This window comes from Monodelphis domestica, chromosome 1, assembly GCF_027887165.1.
Source record: "Monodelphis domestica isolate mMonDom1 chromosome 1, mMonDom1.pri, whole genome shotgun sequence".
Lineage (NCBI taxonomy): Eukaryota > Metazoa > Chordata > Mammalia > Didelphimorphia > Didelphidae > Monodelphis > Monodelphis domestica.
The window spans coordinates 530209234-530234635 of NC_077227.1; the positions used below are offsets into that span (position 1 = coordinate 530209234).

Genomic DNA, 25402 nt, shown 5'->3' on the forward strand with positions numbered 1-25402 from the left:
AGCACACTGATCCAGGACAAGGAAATAAAAGCCGGAAGATTAAATGGGGCCAAAAGAAACTACTATTGCTACCATACCCTTTTCTCACTCCAAGCTGTTTCCTAATAGTGAGTAAACTCTACTGGTAGGATCAGATCAGATTTTTTTTAAGTCAAAAACTAAAGTTCTAAATAGAAATAAGTTTAAGGGATACCAAAATGTTCCTGGAAACAAATTCAGATAATATAGCCTCTCCCCCTTAATATTTTCTATACCTAATAGTTCAAAACAGTGAGAAGAAAGTAAAGAATAAAATTATGATTTATTACTGTGTGGAAATACAAATTATTTTAAATTTCAATGCTATAATTTTCAAATACCAAATTTTGGATTTACTGAATTTTTTAATAAGGGAAAAATGTTTTTGTTCAAAATGATCAGCATATATGATATGAAAAATTACTTTAAGACAAAAGCAATTATGGACTTATTAAACCATTGATTTACAAGAAAAAAGGAAAAGTTTTTATCTCAAACTGATTATTTTTTAAATATAGCTTTAAAAAACTTAAATGTGTTTCAAAGCAAGAATCCCAACAAAATGCAAAACACTGAATGAAACATGACAGATAAGGGTCTTGGAATATTTTTTATTCACAATAAGGAATTATTGTTTTACAAGTGTTCCATTTGAACAAAAAAGGAAAAGAGAAAGTAACAAGATTTCCAAGACTGTTGACCTAAAATGAACTGAGAATTAATTGGAATAAAATCAGTCCAACCATTTTTTTTCCTTCTGAAGTGAGTTCTAAAATTTGATTCAATTGTCAGTAAATTTGGTAATGAATTTTAAATTGTCAATAAGCATTTTTAAAAGTCATTTAAGAATGAAATAAAAAGATCATTACTAGCCATTACATCAACCTGTGTTTGATCATTCTGAGCATCTATTAGGACAAACCATGTACTGGAATACTGCACAGACTTGTCATGTCCTCATTATACATCAAATGAACACAGCTGGTACCAACATTTTGGCTGAGCTATGGTAAAGCCTAGAGTCATCATTATCTGACAAACAATAATCTACATGGAATATTGTCAAATAATGCAAAAAACAGTAAATGCTCTAGTAAAAATGTTTACATTCATAAAAAGAAATTTGTACCAATGGAAATAAGACATTTTGGACTACCTCTTTGAAATGTGTAATGTTTGACAATAAATTTATACATCTATACAAAATCTTTTTTAAATTTCAGATATGCATTTTTGTTAACAAATTATTTTTAAATAATTACTCAAAGTATACAGGATTTCATTTTTAGAAATACATTTACAATGTTCAGTTCCATGCAAATTTGTGCTTTCATTTTCTAGTTGATAGTCAAAACTGATATTGTTTCCTTCATGTAGATATTAATTTTTAAGCAATGTGATGAATCCAAAAGAGCTCAGGTTTTGGAATAAAAGGACCTGGGGTCAAATTGTACCTATGCCAAATAATATCTGTCTTGGTCAAGTCCACAGTTTTATCAGTCCATAAAATAATAAGGCTGTACTAGATGACCTTTAAAATCCCTTCTAATTCTAAATCTATGATTCTACAATTTGATCTATTGAGAAATAATTTATAAAAGCTGCTTTCCCAAGTTACTCCCTATTTAAATAATATATCTTGATCATGTATAGTAACCTGTATTTTATTATTATTATTAATGTGTAATATTAATACACCTGTAGAGTAATAAATATTCTTAATAAAACAATCATTTTTTCAAACGTATCATAACTATTTGAGGAATTTAAATTCTTTTTTTTTGGCAATACCTACTTCTTGCTATTAGTGCTTGGACTGGTTGGGACTATCATATAATAGTGCTCTAAAAACAGACATTTACAGTACTTTAAAGTTTATAAAACACTTCATATATAAGCGTGTGTGTATATTATTATCTTATTTCAGCCTCAGATTACTTATTAAAATTGGTGATATTATTCCTATCTTACATATGAAAAGTCAGGCCAAAAGAAGTTCAATGACTTACCCATGTCACATAAGCACTGCCAGAGGCAGTATCTGAACCCAACTCTTCCCACCCAATGTCAGCAAATTTTTTTCCTTTTAGACCTGATAGTAGATATTTTAGGCTTTGTAGCCCAAGAAACAAAATCAAGGATATTATGCAGTTCAAATTTTCACAAGATTTTAACAACAAAGTTCAAAATAGAATATAAAATAACCTCACATCTATCAGACTGCCGAATTATGACAAAAATAAGAATGATAAATGTTGGAGGGGATGTGGAAAAACTGGGGCAGTAATATATTCTTCGTGGAGCTATAAATTGATAGGACTATTCTGGAGAACAATTAGGACCTACTTCCCCAAAGGGCCATAAAACTTGTATACTCTTTGAACCAGCAATACTACTAGGTCTAAATCCCCAAAAGATTAAAGATTGGGGGAAAGGACCTATGTAAACAAAAATATTTTAGAGAAACTTTTTGTTTTTGTAGTAGTCAAGAACTGGAAACTAAAGGGATATCCATCAACTGGGAAATAGTTAAACAAGTTGTGATATATGATTATAATGAAATAATATTGCATCATAAGAAATAACAAGCAAAATGGTCACCAAAAAAACCTGGAAAGGCTTATATGAAATAATGCAAAATGAACTTTGTACCTGTACAGTAACAGCAATAAAATATTGATCAATTTTAATGATTTAACTATTATCAGCAATGCAAGAGATCCAGAACAACTCTGAGGCAACCATGCTCCAAAAGGCTATCTACTGCTATAAAAGGAACTGAAGAAGTCTCAATGTAGATTGAGGCCTGTCATTCTTCACTTTATTTCCTCCATTAGTTTTTCTCCAGTGTAATCAATATGTCTCTTCTTTCAAAATTTGATGAATCTATATCATATTACCTGCTGTCTTTGGGGAAGGGGATGAGTGGGATGAACGGAAAGAACATGGATCCCAAAAATGTCAGAAAATGATTACTGAAAACTGTACTGACATGTAATCTAAAGGGGAAAAATTTTTGAACTTTAAAAAAATAATAGAGTACAATTTTTTTTATTATAGAGATCTATTAATGAGAAGAATGCTATTATTTTTGGAGGGAATAATATTTTACTTAATTAAGGTTCAAAATAAGTTTCCCATCATCAAAATCTATAACAAATGCTAATTTGTTAATACTGGTATGTAATAGGTTTTTACATATTTTATCTTCAAAAATGTTTTTCACACAGATAAGAACTACTGTGAGATTTAAAATGGTTGAGGTCTTAAACTGTAGTGATTAAAATAGTGGAAGATATAAATTGTGATAGATATAAGAGAGGGTGAGTAAATTTGACCACAGAAATATGTTTCACTACAGTGTCTTGGGTTTAAAATCAAATATAAGGTGGTCGCCAGGGAAATATTCCCAATTATTCAAATACCCAAGTCAATTGGGTTTTATAGAGATTTTTAATTAACAATACAATGAGTAATCAAAGAAGGAGAGAGAGAGAGTAAGAAAAGAATCAGTTTTTTAACACTCATCACAAGGTCTGACTAAACAAGGATTTCTAATGACACCAGGCCAGCAGCATCTCAGCTGCTTTCACCAGCTCCCTCCTCCATCTGAATGTTTCAGAATCAGTCTCCTCAGAATGAGTCTCTCCAATCTGAATGTTTCAGAATGACTCCTCAGCTCTTCCCTGAGCTCTTATTTTTAAGGGCAAAATCTTCTCTGTCACCTCCCCTAAGTCCTTACATCTACCAATCACTGTAGAGGTTTCTAAAGGACCGCCCATTCTTAGTCCACACCTAAGAAGGTGTGGATTTTTGAGTAATTCACACCAGGAAAGCTCTGAGTAAGTTTTCCAGTTCTTTGTTCCTTGTAAATTCACAAGTTGCTTGACCTTTATAGGTACTTAGCTTAAGAAAAGTATGGGTTTAAGTACTTTTCATTGTTCAGAAAAGAGTTTACAACTTTATCTTCCCCTAGGGCAGACCCAAGTAAGTAAAGTAGAATTCTCACATTCCTGCTTTAAGTAGAGTTCACTGCCCAAATGGGGAATGGTCTTAATCCAATCTTATAAAGTAGGGTCTGGGAAATTTTAAGGTTTACACTACCAAATACTGAAATCAAGTGATGAGGATATGATTTTATTTGAGCACATTTTTCCCTTGGAAAGTATTTATAGAATTCTACTAGTTTTTCTCTTGATAGCATATCATTACATTACAAATTAATTATTTGCAATTGAAAGTAAGACGGAAGCTCCTCAATAGTCCATTGAATGAATTTCAAAATGTAGAAATTTCTTGTGCATGTGCATCAAGACCCCAAAAAAGCTACCAGAACTGTAGTTTGAGCTTAGAAATGAAATCCACTGCCAAGTACATGGAATGGAGATCTTGTTTTTGTTTCAACATTTGATAGCACAAGAAGTATATAAAGCAGCTAAACATTAGTTAGTTGTGATTCAAAGGTTAATTTTCATCAGTTTATAGCAATATAAGTTTTCCCATAAAAATGCTGTTTTTCCTTAAAAATTTGGGTTGAATTCATTAAGAAACATTATCAAGTATACAGCAAAAGATACTTTCCAAAGCCATTCACTGAACAGGGTTATTTCTGCTGTCACATCTTTCAAAGAAACCTGAACAGTCTTGTAATGTGGTTGGGAGGGGACAGCATAGCACAGTGGATAGAGTGCCAGACCTGGAGTTAGGAGGACTTGGACTCAAATATAGCCTCAGAAACTTCCTATTTCTGTGATCCTCAACAAGTCTTAACCCCAATTGCCTTGCCCTTGCTGCTCTTCTATCTCAGAATTAATAGTAGGACAGAAGGTAAGGGGTTTGAAATTAAAAGGAAAGAAAGATGGATTCTATAAGGCAGCATTTTGTTCTACTAAATCAAATGGGTTTTTTAATAATCAACAAACTACACACAATCAGATTTTACATTTTTTAGCTTTTATTTACTTATGAAATGGCAAAGATGAAGTACAAAATTGAATACTACTTAGTGAAAGACTGTTTTCTTATAATATCCATATAAAGATGTCTTTGATTTGAATGTCAATGATTCTGTAAAGGTTTAATACAGGTTTAAAGGTTTAAAGGTGGGAGAGTAGACTTAATGGGTTAGTAGTTAAACTGATGTGTTCCTGGGAAAGAGGAGGATCTGGGTTCAAATCTCACCACTGATTCTTTTTGTGACCTTTGGTATGTCACTTAAACTCCCTGGGCCTCAGTTTCTCAAGGCAGTTAAGCACCTCTGTAGTAAACAAAGATATAATATAAATAAACCAACATGAGCTACTCTAAGAAACATTAGTAATGGAAAGACACTTAACTTCTGCCTTAAAATCAACATACATATCAATTCCAAGTCCGAAGAGTGATAAGAGCTATTAAATTAAGGTTGTGACTTGCTCAGCATCACATATCTTGCAAGTATGTGAGGCTAGATTTGAATCCAGGAATTCCTATCCCCAGAGGCCTGGCGTTCTATCCTCTGAGCCACCTAGCTGCCCCTTGCTACTCATACTTTTAAGAATATCATTACATATCCCCAGAATGTAAGAAAAAAACACAGTAAATAGAAAAACATGACTTACTAATGCAACATCAGAATAGCAAATAATAAGGAAAATATGAATGCTATTTGAAATTATCCTAAAGAAATACTAAATGCAAGCTTTCAATGGTATAAAAACATCATCCATTTTCAAAGTGGACCAGTATCAACATTTCTTAGAAAATACTACACTTAGGAAAGGTAGCTCACACCTTAAACCATACTAAAATGTTATTCTTACATAGAATATGGAGATAAATAAAGAGGCTGACCATTTTCTAGAACTAGTTGTGCAAATAGCAGTTTCAGGTCAACAAAAACAGAGTTTAATAAACCACCTATTACTATTTCTAGCATCATAGTTTTCAAGTAAAAAGCATACTTTTTGCACTTAACATTTGAAAAAAATGTAAGAAGTAAGCACTTCCATCTATGCTGTGTCCTTACACCTGCCCAAAGATTTTGACACCAACGGTAGAGCAAAATTTTAAGAAGCAGTTTTACAAGACTAAATCATCTAAGAAGTTCATAGTCATTCTGAGATTATTTCATTTTAAAATAACAGAAAAGCAAATCACAATTAGTGTTGCTTTGTTAAATGGTACAAATTGAGGTTATCTAATGGCTCTAATTTTATCCACTTCTTGATATGCCATGCTGTTTGAATCTATAAGATGCCTAGAAATTATTCTAATAACAAAGTTATGTTTCTTGGAAAAGCATTCTTATATGCCATGCCTTACCTTAGAAAAAAGCCATTCCTATATTATATATAATATGTTTTTAAATGAAAAGTATATTTTACCATCTAACAGAGAATCTTATTTGAAGGAAGAAATTTTAAACTCTACATAGTATAAATATAAAGTAATGAGTGATTTGTTTCTTTCAATATACATAACAAAACATAGGGCCAAATTTCCAAAGTAGGATTTTTCTCCAAAGTAGTCATGTGGTGGGAGAAAGGGAATAGTATAATATAAGGGAAATGGAGCTAAACCCTTATTTTAAAAGTACTATCGTTGCTCAAAATATTTTTGGAACGCCTCTTTTGGAAATGCCTTCAGAGCCAGTTTATGAGTCAGACAAGAAAAATCAGTCCCAGGTCCTGTCTTCCTGTCTCTGTCTAAATGTGTCTAGGCATAAAACTACACTACATGGAAAAACAAACCAATTTAAGATCTGGCATTTAAAGCAGCCAATTTAAGTAGAATTATCAACACTATTACCTCTGCTGATTAAAAAAATTAGAAAGCAAGACTGACTATCTTTGCTTGCCTGTACCTCACTCCATCATCCCTACTTTCCTATATTTACAAAGCTATATTCTTTACAGATAAATTTGTGGACATGTACATGTTCTGAAGGAATCTGAAAAATAAATCTCTTAAATTAGAAAGTAAAAGAGCTAGATATGTTAGCTAGATATGTTAAATAATATTTCCTTTTTAAATATACAAACTGTGCTTCAAGATTTATCTTGTCAATTTCTATTTTTGCATGAAGAAAATACACACACACACACACACACACACACACACACACACACACACAATAGAGACCAACTAGTACTGAGACCAATAATAGCACGGTATTTTAGGTGATGTGATACTTTTGTTTGGATTAACATCTCTGTGGCAGCATAGTAACTCAGGAGTTGCATTCCCTCTCCAGGACTCTTTCAACTTTAGTCTAGTTAGTGATATGCATTTCTCTATTGAAACATTTCCTAAACTGGGTCTCAAAACATTTATGAGATTGGGAATATAGCAATGGAGGCCATAAATAGAAAACTAGGTCATCTTGGGGATACAAAATGCTCTCAGGATGGAGAGTCGGGAAAATATATGCATGAAATAGAGGGAAAATAACCCTATTTTCATACTCAAAAAACTGAAGTACAGATGAAGAATTCTTGACACACACCTAATTCCTTAAATTATTTTATAGGAGAAATATGGGGAAATATTGCTGGCACAGAATCTTTCTAATGGAACTCCTGTTCACACCATATAAAACACCAAATATCTACAAAATCGAGTTTGAAAAATGTTGGTTTAGTAATTTTAGTTGAAGGAAGAAGGAATCTCTCATAATTGGATTATAATTTACATTTTAGCAAACCATGTTTGACTATCTTGTTGTCCTTCTTAAACTATAACTTTATCTTTGCCTTTTATTCTAAAGCTGCAATCAACAATGAAATCAAAAGGCCAGTTCACATTAGGAGACCTGATACTCAAGCAAGCACTTTTACTTTCAAAGCAAAGCTGACTCTTCTTGACATATTACAAACAATACCAATAAGTGTGTTGAGAGTATCCCAAAATGGTTCAAGGAGACATAGTCAAAGTTGAACAGGGATGTGGATAATAAGAACAATCACTGAAGGAAAGAAAGACTGCAATTTCATCAAAGGAAACTGCAGGACTTCTCCAGAAATACAAAAGAACTAGGAATTAGCCACAAGCAGTACTCATGCCAATAATGCTCAACCTTTTTCCATTGCGAGGGAACTAAACTGAATAAACAAGTGTTTTATGTGGGATTTCTTCAAATGGGATCATTTCCACTAGCAAATGCAACTTCAAAATATATTGTAACTATAAAGACTAACTGAAGTTTTGAAACAATGTGTATTTTTTAGATTTAAAAAAAATGTGTTGCCTCTCTAATGGTCACTTCTTGGAGCCCTCCTTCCTTCTCACCACTCTCATTCATTCATATATTACTTCTTTGTGTTGAATTCTCCAGTTCATCTCCTCACTAAGAAAATAGGGTTGTGCCCCACATGAGCATGATGGCATTCCTCTAGGAGAACTGGTTTTATTTTTTGTTTTGAAGTAACAAACTCTTTCATATTTATTACTGATAATACTTCTGTGGTTTCACAGTGCAGTTAAGTATTATTGACTTAACCATATTAAAAAGGAGATGAATATCCTCTATAAATAAAGCCAAACATCTAACTTACTGTTCCAGGCATATGACTTTTCTCATTCTTGCCATTCTGTGGGCTGCTGTTTTTTAGCTTCTTTTTCTTTTTTGCTGTTTCTTTATGTTCCTTCTGTTTGTTCTGAACTTCAATAAGAACAGAAATAAAGCTGTTTTTCACTTCCTTTTCAAACTCTAGCTCATCTCGAAGAGCCAACTGCTGAACTAACTCTTCAGAGTAATCCTTGATGGCAGTCTCAATTTCTTCTAGTAGTTCATTTAATTCACTCACTGAGAGCCTTTTTACCCCTGTAACCAACCACAAAGTTCAACACATTAAGATAAAATGATTTTTAAAGAAAACCATACTGAGCTTTATGCCAAAGAACAAAAGGCATTACCAACAATTAAAATAACAGTTTGTTTTTCTGAGGAATAGAGGCTCTTGCTCAAATTTCTGGTTGGCAATCTTGAGTAAAGGCCAGGTGGCTTGTCAGATAAGTAAGCAGAAATATATTTAAAGAATTAGTTACATGTCTAAGCCAATTTTTCCCATGCCTGGTAGCTCAAATGGGAAGCACAAAAAAGAGAAAGTTGAGGAAAATACCTGTTATTTAGTAGAAGCCAGTTTTAGAGGAATAAACACTAATTAACTTTATGTATCTAAAAGTTCTCAATTTGCTATGTTTTTTAAGGATGGAGAGTGTAGAGAATTATTTATTAACAATTAATTAATTAAAAGTTCATTAGGGAATCGAGTTTAGTAGCACTCCAACTGGAAAGTCAGAAATTCAGAAATAATTAGTTGAGATTCTAAGTACACAACACCCAAATAATCATATTAGTTATACATGTTTAGGAGCTAATCAGATTAATAAGTTATTAAGTTGTATATTATTATTCTTTGTATTCTAATCTTAACTATGATTCTAATATATCCCAGGAATAATGATAGAAGAAACACTTTTAAAGATAAAAGAGAACATAGATAAAATCTATACAAACCATCTCATGGAAAAAAACACTTCAAAGACATGAATTTAAGTAAGTTTACTTACTCTCCTCGTAACTGCTTGTACTAGATCTCTTAAGTGTTTGAATTTCCTGGGAAAGCATGGAGAGGTGGTCTGACTGTGTAGGGGTTTCATCATCTTCTGGATCAGGTGATTCTTGCATCATTTCTTCTATTTCTTCAATAACCTTCCAAAGAAGATATTTATTATGTTACTAATATGTATCATATTTACTTATTATTAAATGTTTTATTTAAAATATATTATTAGCCACAAAGGAAGGAAAAATTCCATAAAACACAGGCTTAAGAAAGACTAAAGTGTGGTTATAATAAACTCTTTGCTACCCTGGTAATTGATTGATAGGGAATGTTATAGTTAAACATATATTCTGATTAAGAATACAAAACACAGAAGGGAGGATGGAGTCAAGATGGAGGCAAAATGAGGCCATAAAAGTTCAGATCTCTGAAAACCCTTCCTTACCGATTACAAACTAAATGCTCCTAGGGGACTGAAAATCAAACCTAACAACAAAACAGAGCCAAGGAACTCTCCTCCAAGACTTAAATGATACAAACCCAACCCCCCCCACCAGCAATAATTTGAGAAAACTCCATTTTAAGGAGAAGGAAGAAGGAAGGTCAAAGGACCCCTCCCCCACCTAGAGAGTTAAACCTCCAGTGTCAGCTGGAACCTCTGGGCAACAAAGGCACTGGTCTGGAGGGAATACCTTGCAGGTAAAGCTGTGCCAGGCTCAGAGCATCCAACACAGGCAGTGGGGAAGCAGATAGAGAAGAAGCAGGAGGCACAGTTGCAGCAGTGGAGACACTCCATATTGAACCCCCTCCAAACCTCCCCCTACCACCCCCCCACCCCCACCCTCCCCCACCCCCCCACCCCCCTGCTTCCCAAGGTTTTGGCATCAGGGCACATTCAGCAACCTAGCTGGACTTAATCCCATCAAAGCCTTCAGAAGTCAGGGAAGCTCAAGCTCAAAACCCCCTCCCCCACAGACTGTTGGACTTAATCCCATTAAAGCAACCAGAGGGCAGGGAAGCTCAAACTCCAACACCCCTCCCCTACAGACTGCTGGACTTAGCCCCATCAAAGCATCCAGAAGACAGGGAATCTCAAGTTCCAACAACCTTCCCCCACAGACTACACTGAGAGATTTACTGACAATTTCCAAGTGTGAAGGCGAAAAGAAAAGCCCAAAAACACACAAAATAAAATAAGTGGAGCAAGAGTTAAGGCATCAGCAGGGAGTAAAAGAAGGGGGTAAATATGAGCAAACAACAGAAAAGGAAAAAGAAATTATGATCGACAGCTTCTATACAGACAATAAACAAAGAACAATCAGAACAGAGAAGTATGAGGGAACTCCAAGCAAAAAAACAGAAACCCCAGCAAATTAAATACAGGCTCTGGAAGAATGCAAAATACAATTCATAACACAATTAAGAGAGGCTGAAGACAACTGGGAAAAGAACTTACAAACTAAGATAAGTCATCTGGAAACAGAGGCACTTGAACTAAAACAAGAAAATAGTGTCTTGAAAGCCAAAATCATCCAACTTGAAAATGAAACAAAGGAGATGAAAGATGAGGCAAAGAAGATGAAAGATAACCTCCAAAGAAAATCATAACTGAAGGAGAAGGATGACCAAAAAACCATTGATGAAATCCAGTCTTTAAGAACCAGAATAGGGGGCAGCTGGGTAGCTCAGTGGATTGAGAGCTAGCCCTAGAGACGGGAGGTCCTAGGTTCAAATCTGGCCTCAGACACTTACCAGCTGTGTGACCCTGGGCAAGTCACTTGACACCCATTGCCTACCCTTACCACTCTTCTGCCTTGGAGCCAATACACGGTATTGACTCCAAGACGGAAGGTAAGGGTTTAAAAAAAAAAAAAGAACCAGAATACAACAATTAGAATCAAGTGACTTCACAAGGCAGCAGGACACTTTAAAACAAAATCAAAAGAATGAAAAAATTGAGGAAAATATGAAGCATCTCATTCACAAAACAGAAGATATAGAAAATCTTTCCAGGAGAGACAACTTAAAAATCATTGGTCTACCAGAAGACCATGACAAAAGAAAAAGCCTGGACATCATACTACAGGAAATTATCCAAGAAAACAGCCCCGATATTCTAGAACAAGAGTGAAAAGTGGAGATTGAAAGAATCCACAGATCACCTCATGTACTTAATCCCTAACTGACAAAACCCAGGAATGTTATAGCCAAATTCAAGAACTATCAGACCAAGGAAAAAATATTACAAGCTGCTAAGAAGTCATTCATATATTATGGAGCCACAGTGAGGATAACACCGGATCTGGCTACATCTACACTGAAGTACCAAAAGGTATAGAATATGATCTTCTGGAAAGCAAGGGAACTAGGTCTACAAGCAAGAAACAACTACCCAGCAAAACTGACTATATTCTTATAAGGAAAAGTATGGTCATTTAACAAAATAGAAGAATTCCAAGCATTTATAAAAAAAAGACCAGACTTGAATAGAAAAGTTGATGCCGAAGGACAGAACTCAAGAGAATCAGCAAAAAGTAATTAAGAAAGAGGGAAAAAAGAAAAACAACCCCCCCAAAAAAAACAACCACTTTTTTTAAAGAGATGAAATAAGTTAAAATAATATGTATCCCTATAAGAAAAGAGGTCATTGGTAACTCTTAAAAATTGTTATTATTACCTGGGCAGCTAGAAGAATTACACTTAGAGGGAATAGTGACAAACTGTATAGGATGAAATGCCAAGACATAAATAAGTATACAGATATACACAACTAGATCTAAAAAAAGATGTTAATACTAAAAGAACCGAAAAAGGAAACAAAAGGGGATAAATTTATAAGAAGCTGATGGCAGGAGGGGGGAGAACATCAATACACTGGAAGGGTAAAGAGGTTGGAGATAGAAATACTCAATTCTTACGTGCATTGAAATTGACTCAAAGACGGAAGAACAATCAAATCCATTGGGGCAGAGAACTGATTTGTGCCCTATAGGGAAGTAGAAGGGTAACAAATGGACAAGTGGGCAGGGAAGCAATACAAGGGAGGGAGAAGTTGGGGGGGGGGTATAATTTAAAAAGACTGTAAAGAAAATAAGAGGGAAATAAGAAGGGAGGGAGTAGAAAGGGAAGTAAAATAAGGGTGGGAATCAGCGGGACTGATTAAAAACAAAACATTGGTGTAGAAAGAAATAGTGAAAGAAAAAAGGCAGGACTAGGAGTAGAAATAAAAATTCTGGGAAATACAGAGCTGGTAATCATAACTATGAATGTGAATGGAATGATTTCACACATAAAACGCAAGTGAATAGCAGAATGGATTAGAATCCTGGTTGGTTGTCTCTTGAACCGAGGAAGACAATTGTCTTTGTGCGTTTTTGTGCACAAAGACACCTGTGCTTGAAGATTTGAGTGGAAAAGTCGATGCACAGAGACAGTCCCACTCTCTCGGCGTTGAAAGCCTGGGTCCATTGGCATGAAAAGTCATTACACCTGGAGACTTCTTCAGCTGCACTGGATGGCCTTGTTGTCTTTTGTGCTCCAACACGCCCTAAGCACTCCACAGTGCCTTGCTGCATCGCCATCTCAGCCGTTGAACCTTTTTGTGGGTTTCTTCCGCCTGTTCTGCCGAAGCAGTCTTCACATGCTGGGTGAGCAAAGCCCTAGTTCATCAGGCTACCCTCACAAGGTTTAGCCGGCCTGTCGAAGCTGTTGCCCGGGAGGTGGCTGCTGCCGCATGCTAGCAGCTACTGGGAGCCACAAGTGAAAGCTGGGTGTCAGGTGAGGGTCTGAGGCTGGAGAGCTGCCTTAGAAGGGCACGACAAGCCCTCCATACCAGAGATATTACCCCTCCCTGAGCACCCCATACTATATGCTGTCTATAAACACACATGAGGAAACTAGACACTCATGGGGTAAAAGTAAGAGGATGGAGCCAAATCTACTGGGCATCAACTGAGAAAAAGAAGGCAGAAGTTGCAATCATAATATCTGACAAAGCCAAAGTAAAAATAGATCTAGTTAAAACAGACAGAGAAGGTAATTACATCCTGATAAAAGGCAGTATAGACAATGAGAAAATATCAGTACTCAACATGTATGCACCAAATGGCATAGCATCTAAATTTCTAAAGGCGAAACTAGTGGAGCTCAAGGATGAAAAAGATAGAAAAACTATTCTAGTGGGAGACCTGAACCTTCCTCTCTCAGAACTAGAGAAATCAAACCAAAAAATAAATAAGAAAGAGGTAAGAGAAGTGAATGAAATCTTGGAAAAATTAGAGTCAGTAGATATGTGGAGAAAAATAAATAGGGAGAAAAAAGGAATGCACCTTCTTTTCAGCAGCACATGGTACATTCACAAAGATTGGTATTAGGGCATAAAAACATTGCAAAAAAGTGCAAAAGAGCAGAAATAATAAATGCAACCTTCTCAGATCATAATGCAATGAAAATAATAATTAGTAAAGGTACGTGGAGAGGCAAATCTAAAAATAATTGGAAATTAAACAATACGATTCTCCAAAATCGGTTACTTAAAGAACAAATCATAGAAACAATAACATAATTGAAGAAAATGACAATGATGAGACATCCTTTCAAAATCTATGGGATGCAATCAAAGAAGTACTTTAGGGTGTAACCACGAAAATGTGGGTTTAAAGACTGTGAATTTCCAAAACTGTAAAGATAATTTTTAGTGTCTTGATTTAAATCAAAAATAAGTGGTTACCATGGGAAAAATTCCCAAATATAAAAATACCCAAGTCAGCTGGGTTTTATGGAGATTTTAATTAATACAAATGAAGGAATATAAAAGAAGGGAGAGAGAGAGAAAGAGAAAATAGTAGGAAGGGCCTAGGCCAAATGGCCCCTAGGCCTGGGCCTTAAGAGAGACTAGTCAGTCTTTTATCACTCACCACAAGATCGTCCTAAAGCAAAACTCCAATCCTTCACTAAACTCCTCAACTCCTGAACTCAGTTCAGAGACCTAGCTCCTCCAAACTAACTCCAAACTCCAACTAAATTCAGAGAACCAGATCCTCCAAACTAACTCCAAACTCCAACTAAGTTCAGAGAGTCTCCTCTGAACTCCTGACCTCCTTTTAAAGAGAAATTTCTCTTATGTCACCTGTAAAAAATATCATTATTTAAATTGCAAAGTTTAAATTCCTTTTGAGAAGAATTTTAGATAAAGAAAGATGCTACCTCTCTGAATCCAGAAACTGAACTGTTGGAGAAGACACCATGAAGAAGCCTCCAGATCACAAGCTGCACAAAAATGAACTTTGGGTATAGTTGATTGAACATTTATTTGTATGTATACTTTCATGCCAGAAAGGAGATTGCCCCCTAACTGGCTTTTTGTCAATGCGTCCAGCAGTTATTGGTTTTGTTCTTTTTTTTCTCTTATCCTCAAATTATTGTAATCTTTAAATTGATTATGTTTTTATGATCCTTTGGGGAAGTCCTTCTTCCCAGAGGATCAAAAGGAGAGATGTAAAAATGGATACTTGAATCCAGGACTTCAACCCCCAGAAGTCCTTGTTCAGCTTCCCCAAAATTTTAATCTTTACAGTTGGCTTACCACGTCAGGAAAATGAAATGTTCTCAATCTTCTGATTCTTTTCTTTATTGATATTTAGTTCAGCTTTTCATAGGTACTGCCTAGAATTTTTTTTAAGCATGTTTCTCTGGCCGAGGTTTTTTACCCTCGCAAAGCTGCTGCTCATTCCAGCCATTACATAGCTCACTCCCAGCCTGCCTGCCTGCCTGCCTGCCTGCTGCCGCCATCCCCTTCGGACGTCCACTTCTCCCTGCCTGTGTGAATCCTTGTCTGCATCCCCCACTCAAGACCTGTTTGCAGATTGCAGCTCACCTGCCTACCCTGACTGTCCGCTCTGGCTCCCGGCCCTGCTTGCCTACATTCCTGTCATTCCTGGCCTACCCCAGTGCTCTCTCTAGCTCACCCGGTCCATGTTCAACCCAGATCCTTGGAGCAGATCACTCAGGACTCATTTCTACTAGCTGGTAACAAACGGGGGTATTGACCACGTGGGAGGATGGTAGGAGGGGAGAAAAAACAGACTTTTCCAAACAGGAACTTAAAAGCAATGGGCTATTTAAAAGGATACCTTTTGACTGTTCTGGTAATTTCATTGATTTCACCTGCATGCCAGAAGAAAGATTCAGCTCAAAGATTCAACTTTAACTTTGAAGGGGCAACTGGGTGTCTCAGCAAACTGAGAGCCAGGCCTAAAGACATGGGGTTCTGGGTTAAAATCTGGACTCAGATACTTCCCAGCTGTGGGGCCCTGGATGGGTCCCTTAACCCCCATTGCTTAGCCCTTACCACTCTGCCTTCCAACAATAGACATTTAAATGGATAAAAACCCCAAGGAACTTCAAAGAGACTAGAGGTTATAATTTTAAGGCATTTCAGACTCCAATGGTTTATACAAATCTCTATATTTCTATTGCATTTTCATTATTGTTTTGTTTAAGATATAACTTTGTGATTTTAAATTCATATATTACTGCATTCAATATTATTCTGTTATACTGTTCATTTAATGCACTGAGTTTTAAAATTCTGTTGCTTTTCCCCTATAACCATATATTGAAAAAATATCATTGTAATTAAGACCATATATGAAAAAACAGTTTTTCTGTTTTTGACTTTGTAAACTGTCATATAGAGGGTAGATGGGCTTCTTCAGAACTGGTTACAATTGCTATAACAACCTTTGGAAAACTTAATGTGCTAAATATCTCAAATGATTTTAAGGGCTTTTTAAATATGATTTTTGGAATTTTTAAAAATAATCTCTGGTTATTTTGCCTGCCCCTACCATGAGGTAAGGCCCATAGCTGAAGTGAAATACAATTAGAACCCCCAACCTTCCCGCATTTCTAAATATGTGAATGGAAGTTGGGGCAGTTAATCTCAGGACATTTGTACCCCTAAAAAGCCTCCAAAAAAGGAGCACCCCTTATTTATACTCTTCAGCTCATTACTTCCACCAGAATGATATTTCTTCATGATGTTCTAAACCGAAAATGAGTTTTACTTTGTTTAAAAATATGTTTATTACCAAGGTTGAAAGATTGCTATGTTTGTAAAAATTGTGACAAATATCCATCAATTCATAGGGTTTTTTTTCAATTCATAGGTTTTTAAAAGAAAATGCCATACAGCAACTCATGTGAAATATGATAGTGTGTTTGTTTGCTAATGTAAGTGATTGGGCTATTGAGAATTTTGGGGATATCGATGACTACATATTTGTACTACTGTTCTTTAAAAATGAAAATTGTTACCTTGTTCAATTCATTTGCTTTCACTCACAGTAGATCATGGCCAGACATGAAGAGGAAATGGATCTCATTTTTGGTGAGAAAGTCTTGTATGCTATATTTTCTTAGCTGACACAGTGTGTCAATGATTATAAGCTATATTTTTGAATTTTTAAAACTCTTTTATTATATTTTTCTTAGATGTGCAATATACTTTTTCAGTTTTTTTTTATTTTTCTCTCTCCTTTTTTATATTTAAAGCACATGTCACCAGCATTAAGATTTTCTTTAACTTTTTGATTTTTCAGTACTATAAATTCAAGATACATTGGTCAATGCATGCCCTAAAAAGCTAGAGACTATAAAAATGATGCCACTCATTATTTTTTTAAAAAATTATGGGACTTTGCTTAATGATTCTGTCTGATTCCAGGACAAGATATACACACAAGAGCCATTGTACAGAGCCAAAGAAAAGCCAATTCAGGACAGACTGATGCACTTCCAAGCCAATGCAAAGGTCTTGAACCTAGTGTGAAGACTCGAGGTTACTGTGTTTATCATTGCTAGACATAGGCTTTCCTTGTGTCCACACTCACTCTAAAAATACTCATAGACGAGTATCCCCGAAACCTTGGCTCCTATAATCTAGTCCCCTTTCTGCCTTTCATAGTGTGGTACCTTTCTGTAGTCTTGGCTACTGACTGGGTAAATGCATCATTGCTTAGATCATTTTGGGCCCTGATTCAAGGACCTGTTATAGATTTATTTTTTCTTTTTACTTAGAATTTTTTCACATGAGACTTTGATTGTCTATATTTTCATCCAGTGTTTTCTTTTTAATTTGGATTTTCTGATATATTTTTAATTTCTTCTACCAATTGATTCATATACCTCATACATCAGCCATGCATCCCTAAGTGATCCTGTATTTTTCAATCACCCTCTTAATGGGGGGGGGGGGTAAAAAATATTATTATTTAAATTGCAAAGTTTAAATTCCTTTTGAGAAGAATTTTAGGTAAAGAAAGATGCTACCTCTCTGAATCCAGAAACTGAACTGTTGGAGAAGACACCATGAAGAAGCCTCCAGATCACAAGCTGCACAAAAATGAACTTTGGGTGTAGTTGATTGAACATTTATTTGTATGTATACTTTCATGCCAGAAAGAGGACTGCCCCCTAACTGGCTTATTGTCAATGAGTCCAGCAGTTATTGGTTTTGTTCTTTTTTTTCTCTTATCCTCAAATTATTGTGATCTTTAAATTGATTATGTTTTTATGATCCTTTGGGGAAGTCCTTCTTCCCAGAGGATCAAACGGAGAGATGTAAAAATGGATACTTGAATCCAGGACTTCAACCCCCAGAAGTCCATGCTCCACTTCCCCAAAATGCTTTGTAATCTCACTGAATTCTCACCTGGGTCTAGAACAATCTCATTATTTAAAGGGTCTCCACCCACGGTGGGGTCTTCACTTCCTGGCTCCTCTGGCAAACAGACACGTCTCAAGATATGAGTGAAATTTGGGTGGGCCTCATGGCCCATCTAGCATGTGCTTCTCTTGCTTGTATTTTCTTTAACCCTTGACCTTTAATAAACCTCATAAAAATAATACTCCGTGCAGAGAGAAACTAAATTGCTACCTGCCTCAGTTTCCCAAAATTTTAATCTTTACATACCTCCCCTAAATTTTCACATCTACCAATCACAGTAGACGCTTTTCCCCAGGACTGGCCATTCTTAGTTCACATCTTCTTTTGTTATCACCTTCTCTGGTTAGATGATGTCTTCTGAGTATTTCAGATCTCTTTGCTAAGCTTGCCCTTTGTAAGTTGCTTGACCTTTTAGTGATTAATTTAACCTTTATAGGTACTTATCACCATTTTGGATTAGATCTAAAATACACCACCTCGCTTAGGATTTTTGCTTCACTGTAAGTATGAGTCGGGGACTTTTCATTGTTCAATCAGAAATTTTACAACTTTATCTTCCCCTAAGGCACTGTCTGAACAGGGTGGAGTAATTTTAAAGTTCTCAATACATTCCTAAGTACCTCCATTGTAGAAAATGGGGAATAGCTTAATCAAATCTTCTGAAGTAGAGTCTGAGCAGTTTTAAGATTCACAGGGGGGAATTTATATCTTGAATTCATATATTAACAAATTAGAGAGGGCAGAGGTCAATGAATTGGGTATGCAAATTAAAAAATTAGAAAGTGAACAAATTAAAAATCCTCAGATGAAAACTAAATTAGAGATCCTAAAAATCAAAGGAGAAATTAATAAAATTGAAAGTCAAACAATTATTGATTTAATAAATAAGCCTAGAAGCTGGTACTTTGGAAAAAATCAAATAAAATAGACCAAGTACTGGTCAATCTAATTAAAAAAGTAAAGAAGAAAACCAAATTGACAGTATCCAAGATGAAAAGGGAGACCTCACCTCTAATGAAGAGGAAATTAAGGCAATCATTAAAAATTATTTCACCCAATTATATGTCAATAAATACGGCAATAGGGTGATATGGATGAATATTTACAAAAACATAAATTGCCTAGACTAACAGAGGAAGAAATAAGACTACCTAAACAACCCCATATTAGAAAAAGAAATTGAACAAGCCATCAAAGAACTCTCTAAGAAAAAACCCCCAGGTCCAGATGGATTCACAAATGAATTCTATCAAACATTCAAAGAACAACTAATCCCAATATTATACAGACTATTTGACATGTGAACAGGAACAGCCGACTTAAGTAGGCCAACATTGGAAGAAGATGTGGCCCAAAGAGAATCCGGTATATCTGCAGGTATTACAAAAGTGGGATGCTCTTTCCCCTCCTGACTCCCTGAGAGAATTACAGGGAGTAAATTTAAAGATTCCTCTAGTACTTCCAATGATAAGGAACCATATGGGTAGCAAGTTATTATGGCTCTGAGTTTGCATAGAAGGTCCCTCGCCAGCAAATTTAAAGGTGAGTCAGGCATCAAAAGGAAGGAATGTTGTACCTCTAGCAGTCCTACAGACACCATTCTAGGGGAAAGATTTTTTTTAACTCTTTGGGGTATTCCTGACACTCCCATTACACTCTCTGAGCCAATAGAGTAACAATGTAAATCAGGTGTACTCTTTAATACAGACCTGGAAGCTCCAGTATCTAAAAAACAATCATAATAGGTGTTACCCACCTTTAAGGTAACATGGAGTTCATTAGTATAAGGGGGATGGTGGATAGGGACAACAGGTAGTAGGACATCGGGGTCCGGAAAATCAAAGGTTGTATCCTTTGATTCTTGTGCCCCAGCCCCCCCTCCCAATCCTTCATTGTATTTGGGAAGTTCCTTGGGCACCCCCGAGGGGAATTAGCACGTTGAGTATTTTATGGATGAGCACCACTTAAATTTTATTGTTGTGTAGTCATTTGGCTTGAGTTATCATTTTCCCAATATCTATTCCTATAGTTATCATTCCTAAAATTGTGGTTTCCATTATCATTATTATAGTTATTTCTATAATTATCACTTCTGTAGTTGTTATTAAACTGCAGATTCCTTCTGAGTGCCTTGAGTAAAGTTCTACACTCTACCATTCTATGGCCCTTCTTCTTACAGAATTGGCAGGTAACAGATCGATAATTAGATTCCTGGAGAGGGGCAAGTGCCATTGGTTGAGTATCATGCCCACTGTTCATTTTAGTAATCATATCTTTTAAATATCTCGATTCTTTCTTCATTTCCTCCATGAGATTATTATTTTCTTCCTCTTTTTCTTTGTTTTCCTTTGAAACATATAGAGCTGTTTTCCTCAATTCTTCAAGGTCCATCTCCGGCCATCTTAGGCAATGTGTTCTAAAATAATCTCTAATCACCTTGCAAGTGTTATTGACAAAGTGCATTCTAATTTGTCTTATGCAATTTTGTTTAGATAGGTCAAAATCCAGGTATCTACCCCCAAACTCAATTATTCTGTCCATGAATCTGGAGGGTGTCACTTCCTCATTTTGTTTAATTCTTTCAAATTCTGTCCACTTATCTGTACTGTCTGCACACTCTCTCATTGCTGTTAAGATGGCCTCTTCACAACGGTATAGTTGCAAATAATCCTCAGAGTTGTTATAGTCCCATTCAGGATCCCGAGATGGCCAGTGTGCTACATTGTGCCCCTGGGTTTTGTTGACATGAGCAATTATTTTATTTTTCTCACATTCAGTTTAAAAAGCCTGTAGCAAGTTCTCAACGTCTTTGTAAGACGGATTATAATGAAAAAATATATCTGTCATCTTTTTGTTAACAGAAAGGAATCTTGTTCATATGTGGGAACTCTTCGTGTAAATTCATTTATTTCTTGGTGTGATAGAGGCTGGCACTAGAGAAAAAGTGCCAGACTGAAGAGTATATGAAATTGATCAACTCGATGGGGGAGGGGCCCCAGGAGTAGAATCCTGAAGAGAGAAGACTCTGGCTGGAGAGCAATGAGGGTCTCTCCATCTTAAGACATCGAAGAGAGATGGTGGATAAAGACTTTCTTCTGAGGGTTACCCATTTTTCCTGCTGGTGACTGGAAATACTTCCCCCCAACACTTCCCAATTGAAGGGACGTTCTGAAGACAAACCTGAGCAGACTTTACCTCAACTCCTATTGCCCAGGGGTGAGTCAACCTGAATTTCTCTCAGGGGGCTCAGTCTGCCAAGGCCTGAGCCCCCCCCAAACTCAAGGGGAGAGGAAAAGGGTTTAGATAGAGACAGGGACCCTTTTTACTCCCTTTCCTTTTCCCATTCTTCCCTGCCCATTATTCTTTTTGTATTACCTGATTGAGTTAACATAAAAGTTGTCTGTTCCCCAAGCTGAGTGTGAGTGAACGGATCAAGAGGAGACCTTTTTGATCTCAAGTAGTGGAGGGGGGACAAGAAGGACAAGAGTGAATTGGGGAGAGCAGCTTTAGTTAAGGAGAGAAGGCAGAAGGGGGAAAATTTTCAAACCCCCTCTCTTCTCTCTGAGCCACCCCATCTCCCCTGAACCCCGCTTGTGGAGAAGGGAGTTCTCCTCTCTTTCCTTCCCTCTCTATACCTCAAAGCCCAGACTTCCTCTCAGGGTACATTCCTTCCCCTTCCTTCTCTTTATTTTTTTAAAAACATTGGGGCGTAAACAGTATATTGTGCCTTAAAGTCACCACATCCCCGTTTTGTCCTATTTCAGGTACTTCTCTTTGAGGAAATAGGCCTCTAATTGAATTCGGTACCTGTGGGTCAGTTTGACAAAGAAAAGTTTCTTTAGAAGGACGAGATTTCCTCAGGCCTCAGGGGGATTGTGATTTTTAAAAACAAATCCACCCTACTCAAGTTGTTCTTTAGAAGATTTGATTTAGCTATCTCCTGATTATAAAAATGAAGACACTCTCTTTAACAGAATCAGGAATGTCTTGTAGTACTTTACTTACTCCACCCTACTTAGACATACTTTAGGGGAAGATAAAGTTGTAATCTCCTAATTGAACAATGAAGGTGCTTAGTTCTCACCTTATAGTGAAGCTAGAACTTTAAGCTAAGTCTATTTTTAGACCTTAATACAAAAATGTGTTAAGTAACTATAAAGGTTAAATTAATCACAAAAAGGTCAAGTAACTAACAAAAGACGACATAACAAAGAGGTGTTAAGTAGCTCAAAAGATATAAACTAATCAAAGAAGGTGAGAACTAAAAGTATGGGCAGTTCTGGAGAAAGCCTTTGATGTGATTGGTAAATGTGAAAATTTAGAGGTGGAGACACGAGGGTGAAGGGTCTATATATTTGGGATTTTTTCATCTCTCAATAACTCTTTGCCTGGAAAGTTGGATCTGGCTGATCACTTCCTATGAGCATCCTGGGCAACAGTTCGATACTGGAACTCAGCCTGGAGGAGATCACTCAGACAGCTTCCTTGAGACAGTCTCATGGTGAATGATAAGACAGACTTCCTTTTCCCTTGGGCTGAGAGGTCCCTTTGGCCAAGGCCTTTAACTTATGCCTGGCTCAGCCTGACCCGGAGCAGTTTGAATTAACTCTTTTTTCTCTCCCTCTCTCTTCTCCTTAAATTCCTTCCCTCCATATTAATTAAATTACCATAAATTTCCAGACTGACTTGGTTATTTTATTTGGCAACCATTTAAATCTAGATTTAAAGTCACAACTCTAAATTCATCTTTACAGTCAGAATAAGCAAAGGAGTTTTACCAAATTCTTTTACGACAAATTTATGGTACTGATTCCAAAGCCAGGAAGGTCAAAAACAGAGAAAAAAAAACTATAGACCAATCTCCTTAATGAATATAGATGCAAAAATCTTAAATAGGATACTAGCAAAAAGACTCCAGCAAGTCATCACAAGGGTTATTCACTATGACCAGGAAGGATTCATACCAGGAATTCAAGGATGTTTCAATATTAGGGAAACCATTCACATAATTGACCATATTAACAAGCAAACCAACAAAAATCACCTGGTTATCTCAACAGAAGCAGAAAAAGTCTTTGACAAAATACAACTATTGAAAACACTAGAAAGCATAGGAATAGAAGGGCCTTTCCTAAAAATAATAAACAGTATATATCTAAAACCATCAGCAAACATCATCTGCAATGGGGACAAACTAGAGGCCTTCCCAATAAGACCAGGAGTGAAACAAGGATGCCCATTATCATCTCTATTATTTAACACTGTACTAGAAACACTAGCTGTAGCAATTAAGAGAAGAAAAAGAAATTGAAGGTATTAAAATAGGCAATGAGGAGACCAAGCTATCACTCTTTGCAGATGATATGATGGTCTACTTAAAAAACCCCAGAGAATCAACCAAAAAGCTATTCGAAATAATCAATAACTTTAGCAAAGTCACAGGATACAAAATAAACCCACATAAATCATCAGCATTTCTATATATCTCCAATACATGCCAGTAGCAAGAATTAGAAAGAAAAATTCCATTTAGAATCAATCTATACAATATAAAATACTTGGGAATCTATCTGCGGAGACAAACACAGGAACTATATGAACACAACTACAAAACACTCTCCACACAATTAAAACTGGATCTAAACAATAGGAAAAACATCGACTGCTCATGGGTGGGACAAGTCAACATAATAAAAGTGACAATCCTACCCAAATTAATTTACTTATTTAGTGCCATACCCATTGAATTACCAAAAAAAAAATTTTTTACTGAATTAGAAAAAAACATAACAAAGTTCATTTGGAAGAACAAAGGATCAAGGATATCCAGGGAAATCATGAAAAAAAAAAGAGAAGGAAGGAGGCCTTGCAGTCCCAGATCTCAAACTATACTATAAAGCAGTGGTCATCAAAACAATTTGGTACGGCCTAAGAGACAGAAAGGAGGATCAGTGGAACATACTTAGGGTAAGTGACCTCAGCAAGACAGTCTATAAGCCCAAAGATCCAAGCTTTTGGGACCAAAACCCACTTTTTGATAAAAACTGTTGGGAAAACTGGAAGACAGTATGGGAGAGATTAGGTTTGGATCAACATCTCACACCCTACACCAAGATAAACTCTGAATGGGTGAATGACTTGAATATAAAGAAGGAAATTACAAGGAAATTAGGTGAACACAGAATAGTATACATGTCAGGTCTTTGGGAAAGGAACAACTTTAAAACCAAGCAAGAGTTACAAAAAATCACAAAATATAAAATAAATAATTTTGACTACATCAAATTAAAAAGGTTTTATACAAACAAAACCAATGCAACCAAAATTAGAAGGGAAGCAACAAATTGGGAAACAATCTTCATAACAAAAACCTCTGACAATGGTCTAATTACTCAAATTTATAAAGAGCTAAACCAATTGTACAAAAATCAAGACATTCTCCAATTGATAAATGGACAAGGGACATGAATAGGCAATTTTCAGTTACAGAAATCAAAACTATCAATAAGCATATGAAAAGGTGTTCTAAATCTTATAATCAGAGAGATGCAAATCAAAACAAGTCTGAGGTATCAATTCACACCCAGCAGACTGGCTAACATGACAGCAAAGGAAAGTAATGAATGCTGGAGGGGATGTGGCAAATTCCAGACATTAATGCATTGCTGGTGGAGTTGTGAATTGATCCAACCATTCTGGAGGGCAATTTGGAACTATGCCCAATGGGTGCTAAAAGACTTTCTGCCCATTGATCCAGCCATACCACTGCTGCGTTTGTACCCCAAAGAGATAATAAGGAAAAAGACTTGTATCATAATATTCATAGCTGCACTCTTTGTGGTGGCAAAAAATTGGAAAATGAGGTGATGCCCTTCAACTGGTGAATGGCTGAACAAATTGTGGTATATGTTGGTGATGGAATACTATTATGCTCAAAGGAATAATAAAGTGGAGGAATTCCATGGGAACTTGAATGAACTCCAGGAACTGATGGAGCGAAAGGAGCAGAACCAGGAAAATATTGTACACAGAGACCAATACACTGTGGTACAATCAAATGTAATGGACTTCTCCATTAGTGGCAATGCAGTGATCCTGAACAACTTGG

The 25402-nt window shown here is 36.1% G+C and overlaps 1 protein-coding gene across 3 annotated transcripts in view; it reads right to left on the reverse strand.

Annotated features, from left to right (window-relative positions):
- The window catches only part of FEZ2 (fasciculation and elongation protein zeta 2), a 75827-nt gene that overhangs the window by 24631 nt on the left and 25794 nt on the right, over positions 1 to 25402 (reverse strand). For all 3 annotated transcript variants that reach the window (XM_016428256.2, XM_001371641.5, XM_056813269.1), the window contains exons 4-5: positions 9571 to 9712; positions 8553 to 8821 (exon numbers count right to left, since the gene is read on the reverse strand). In XM_016428256.2, the coding sequence (XP_016283742.2) occupies positions 8553 to 8821; positions 9571 to 9712 (411 nt within the window). The remainder of the gene's footprint in view (positions 1 to 8552; positions 8822 to 9570; positions 9713 to 25402) is intronic.